This window comes from Salvia miltiorrhiza, chromosome 2 (genome assembly GCF_028751815.1).
Source record: "Salvia miltiorrhiza cultivar Shanhuang (shh) chromosome 2, IMPLAD_Smil_shh, whole genome shotgun sequence".
Lineage (NCBI taxonomy): Eukaryota > Viridiplantae > Streptophyta > Magnoliopsida > Lamiales > Lamiaceae > Salvia > Salvia miltiorrhiza.
The window spans coordinates 71,196,306-71,200,744 of record NC_080388.1 but is presented as its reverse complement, the minus strand read 5'-3'; the positions used below and the strand labels follow the sequence as shown (position 1 = coordinate 71,200,744).

General features: G+C 34.6%; 1 protein-coding gene across 1 annotated transcript; it reads right to left on the bottom strand.

The window, feature by feature from the left end:
- Positions 1 to 1,000: 1,000 nt before the first annotated feature.
- On the bottom strand, positions 1,001 to 3,341 carry LOC131009014 (myb-related protein 306-like). Its single transcript, XM_057936197.1, has 3 exons — positions 2,837 to 3,341; positions 2,481 to 2,610; positions 1,001 to 1,960 (listed from the first exon to the last, which is right to left on the bottom strand). The coding sequence occupies exons 1-3, from the start codon at positions 2,967 to 2,969 to the stop codon at positions 1,315 to 1,317; spliced, it is 909 nt and encodes a 302-aa protein (XP_057792180.1). The 5' UTR covers positions 2,970 to 3,341; the 3' UTR covers positions 1,001 to 1,314.
- Between the last annotated feature and the right edge of the window lie 1,098 nt (positions 3,342 to 4,439).

Below are 4,439 nucleotides of genomic sequence, written 5' to 3'. Positions count from 1 at the left end.
AATAATATATAAAATCATATAAGTAGTGGTATGTAAAAAAAATTGTATCATCTCTATTAGTTCAAATGTTAACTTTATTTATTTTCGAAATATGCGTGAAAAGATAAATATCACTATATTTTGTGAATTTCTATAATTTTTATTTTTCCAGTTATATGTTGTAAAAGGAATGGGTAATGCATGGTCCTCACCACCAAGGCCGTTTGGTTCCACATGGGATCCTCTGTCCCACTATATATTTTGTGTGTACCATTGTGTACCACTCTTATTTATTATAATTTTTAATTATATTTTCTTCAATTTTAATTTATCATGCTTTAATATTATAAAAAGATAATTAACAAGGGTTCACTAATCTCATTAGGGTTTATAATTATTTTTTATAATTATTTAAATTAATAATTGATTATTTGGGTTCATTAATTCAAAGTTAAGGTATATAATTTTTTAAAATTTCAATTTTTAGTTATAAATATTAATTAGAGTTCATAATATAATAATATTTTTTATTTCTATAAAAAATATTTATAAAATAGATAAATTAAGAGTGGTACACGGTGGTACACATAAAATAGTGGGACAGATAGAGGATCCCATCTGGGTTGGTTCGAAGTGATGCCTCAGGCCCTTGAAAAAAATTAGGACCCCTTTCATATGTATATCTTATTTATTTTGTAATAATTCAGGTTCTCAGAAAAAAAAAAGAAAAAAAAAGAAGGTATATGTGTTAATTCTATTTTTGTCTTGTTTAGTAAATTTCGATCCTCATCCCTGAATGTGCTTAATTAAAAATTGGGGTAAAGTTTTGTTATCAACCACACCAGTAATCCCATGTATGCATAAACAAGCAATCAGTAAACTAGAAAGAATTGAGTTTTGTCATTGGAATTTTCATTACGAAAAGAAGGATTCTACCCTAATCCTTTGAGCCTTTTCAAGAATATTTTGATTCGCAATGCCGTCAAACAAATTAGTGGCCTTTCACGATTCCCAAAGCAAATAAGTCAAACCCTAATTCTCATTTCTCAGGAATGTACACCATATGATGCACAATGTACAAACACTTTTTGCTCCCAGAGAGAGAGAGAGAGGACTCTAATTCTACCAAGTAAGTAATTTACAGTTTTTAGCTCTTTTTTCCCATCACATGAAAGAGCTGGAAACCTCTCTGTCTACACAGATCAAACCCTAAAAACCTTAAAATCCCCCAAAGTAGATAATATAATATAATATAATAATACTAATAATAACAACAATAATAAAACCTTAGTTAAAAACTGCTAAGTTGTTTTGAAGAAGATAAGATATTTTTCTTCATAACAAATCAGCAGTTTCCCGCAAGGCAATCTCCATGAAATCCCCATCGTGTCCCTGCGCCGCCGCGTCCTCAAACAGCCACTTCTCCAGCAAGCTCAAGGGCATTTCCGTCTCCACACAATTCCGATCAAACTTGGCCTCTAATTGATCCTCCACAGAATCCGAATTCGAGCTGTTGAAGCCGGCCAAGGTCGCCGTGCTCATCGCCCCCTCGCTCGGGCTCGAGCTCAGCCCCACCGCGCTGCTCTCAGACGAGCTCGCCACGTCACCCATTGATTTCGGAGATTTCTTCGTCCAGTTTTGGAGCAATCGGGCGATGTTTTCGGCGCTCGAAGCGTACGTCGACGGCGCCGGCTTCATCTCCGGCGCCGTCTTCGTTGGGAAGAGGGCGGCGCTGTCGAATTTGTCTAGAGAGAGAGCCTCGCATAGGGCCTGTTTGGCCATGTGAATATCTGTTTGGAGCCTCCTCTCCCACTTCCCCTTGGAAACCGATTCCGAATCTTTGCCGCCGCCGCCGCCGTTTTCGATGCTCTCGCTATTATGCCCTTGAATCTTCCCCAGCTTCTTCCTCAGATGCGTGTTCCAGTAGTTCTTGATGTCATTGTCTGTTCTCTGCGGTAGGTACGAAGCTATCGCAGCCCATCTGCAAGTTCAGTTCAAAGATTAATTCAGCCTCAAAAGTTTAAGGGATAATATTAAATTACTAAATTTGATTTTGGTGACATTTATCCAACTTTTGTTTTAATTTAAATATAAGGGTAAAATTCCAAATAAAGCACGTCATCAATAAATTGAGTTCGAATCCATCTCGATAAGTTGAGCCGAAATCCACCTCACTAGCAAAATCATATTGAAGTTAAAAATTCAACAATTGCGAGGTGAAATTTTAAATTAGTATATAAAACCAAAATTTGGTCAAAATTCATTAATTTATCAGACTATATCTTCCCCAAATATTAAACTACTTATAAAAAACAGGCTTACTGCAACAATTTGAAAAATCGTTGCAGCAGCAAGAAACCGTTGTCTATGAGCGTATTTTTCGGTCCAGCTACATAACCCTAAGCAGTTTAATTTGGATCTTGCATATATATATATTTTTTGTTTTTCAGTTTTTTTACTTTTCTGAATGAGTTAATGAAATGGAATTTATGGATACGAACCGGTTGCCGAGAAGGGCTTGGAGGTGGATGATCATTTTCTCTTCGTGCTCGGTGAAATTACCGCGCTTGATTCCCGGCCGGAGATAGTTGGTCCACCGGAGACGGCAGCTCTTGCTGCATCTGAGCAAACCTGAGATTGATCAGAGACAAACATGTTAACATTGTCTGAAAAAAAAACAAAAATTTAGGAAAAAAGAAAAAGAAGTGCATTATTCAAGAAGAGGGTGGGTGGAATATTTATTACACAGCTATTAATGATTACAACCAACCCAAAACACAAAAAAAATTGAGAAAGGAAAAAAAAAGGATCAAATAAAAAATCTGTTTAATTATTTTTTAAGGTTTAAGTGGCTTGCCTGTGTTAGAAGGAACAGCTCTCCAGTTTCCGGGGCCATGTTCTTGAATGTAAGAAACAAGGATGATGTCTTCTTCAGGAGTCCATGGCCCTTTTTTCACACCGATTTTGTCACAACAAGGTGGTCTTCCCATAACAAAAGATCACTTTTTTGTTAAGTTTCCAATTGGGAAAAGGGGTTTTGAAATCTTTGGTCTAGATGGTTAGGATCACTTGTGTTATCATGATTTGGGATGAGAGAGAGAGAGAGAGAGAGAGAGTGTAACTGAAGGGGATAGGATGTGTGTGAGGGAATATATAGAGAGTTATGTTGCTGTTTAGGGTGAGAAGGGAGAGAGGTATAGAAAGGGTTAAATGGGGCAATTGTGTGCTCTATCTTCTTCTTCATCAAAAGAGTCAAATGCGGACAGCAAACTGCATTTACTCTCTTGCTTGCAAAAAGTCAGCACCTTGCCCTCTCTCTCTATGTGTTCTTGTTTGTCTATCATAATAAGCGAAGATGCAAACGCGTGGCAATCAATGTGAACATTTTGATGTACTTAATGAAAAATTGAAGTTTGCCTTAAATAATTCAGCTTTTTGTACACCCTCGTGCTTTGGTTAAACGCACGGTTAAGTTATTTTAACTACAGTTCTTACATACCTTCCAAAAAAAAAACAACACTTAATTTTCACATAGTTTATGGAGCGCAGCATCTTTTTAGGGGGGATAAAGCTTAGCTTGATGGTAAGATACTAACATAGATAAAGGATTAACATGCGAATTTGTTATTATTTTCTTCAAACATAGATAAAGGATTAAACCGCTTATAAAGTTGTATTCCCTTCAATTAATAGGTTAATTCAATTATTTAGAGAGTTAATGTGCGAGTTTGAACCTCAAAAAAATAAAAAAAAATGGGTGAGTGTGATTTAAGTCATCTACATATATAAAGGATTAACATGCGAATTTGTTTTTATTTTCTTTAGTAATAACACTTTTCTTTTTGAAAAAGACAAAACAAGATAGATATATGGTCAAAAGTTATTATTTTATCTTTGTATAGTATTTTAATTATGTAGATAAATAAATTCATTGTGAATTTGTGATCCATCATGTTGGAATATAAAAATAAACTTGATTTTTTGAGTGAAGATATTTTAAAAGAAAAATATAGAGAATTCTAGAAAAAGTAAGTGAAGATATTTGTATTAGAAATATCTAGAATCAAGATATTTTAAAAGAAAAATATAGAGAATTCTAGAAAAAGTAAGTGAAGATATTTGTATTAGAAATATCTAGAATCAAGATATTTTAAGTAGAAAAATCTAGATAGAAAAAATCAAGAGAATTCTAGAATTCTCACTTGACTACTATATATATGTGGAGGTTGTATCAATTGTTTAGAATGAAGTGAATTGAAGAAAAAATTGTGTTAGTAAACATCAATCCTCCCACTCAAATTCCTAAGCACACACACGTCCACAACCAATTTCTCTAAATTTCCTCCTACCAATTAAATAAATCCTCCATTATATATACTTATATTCCAACAAAGTGGTATCCGAGCCATAAAATCCTACCTGTGGAATGGCCAACCTACAATCGTTTCAAGTCCCCATGC

What these genes read in the sequence shown, in the direction of transcription:
- LOC131009014 (XM_057936197.1), bottom strand. Translation starts at nt 2,969, where the DNA reads ATGGGAAGACCACCTTGTTGTGACAAAATCGGTGTGAAAAAAGGGCCA. An exon ending in AGCTGTTCCTTCTAACACAG is followed by an intron (nt 2,611 to 2,836) that starts GCAAGCCACTTA and finishes GATCAATCTCAG; the next exon opens with GTTTGCTCAGATGCAGCAAG. An exon ending in CAAGCCCTTCTCGGCAACCG is followed by an intron (nt 1,961 to 2,480) that starts GTTCGTATCCAT and finishes CTGAACTTGCAG; the next exon opens with ATGGGCTGCGATAGCTTCGT.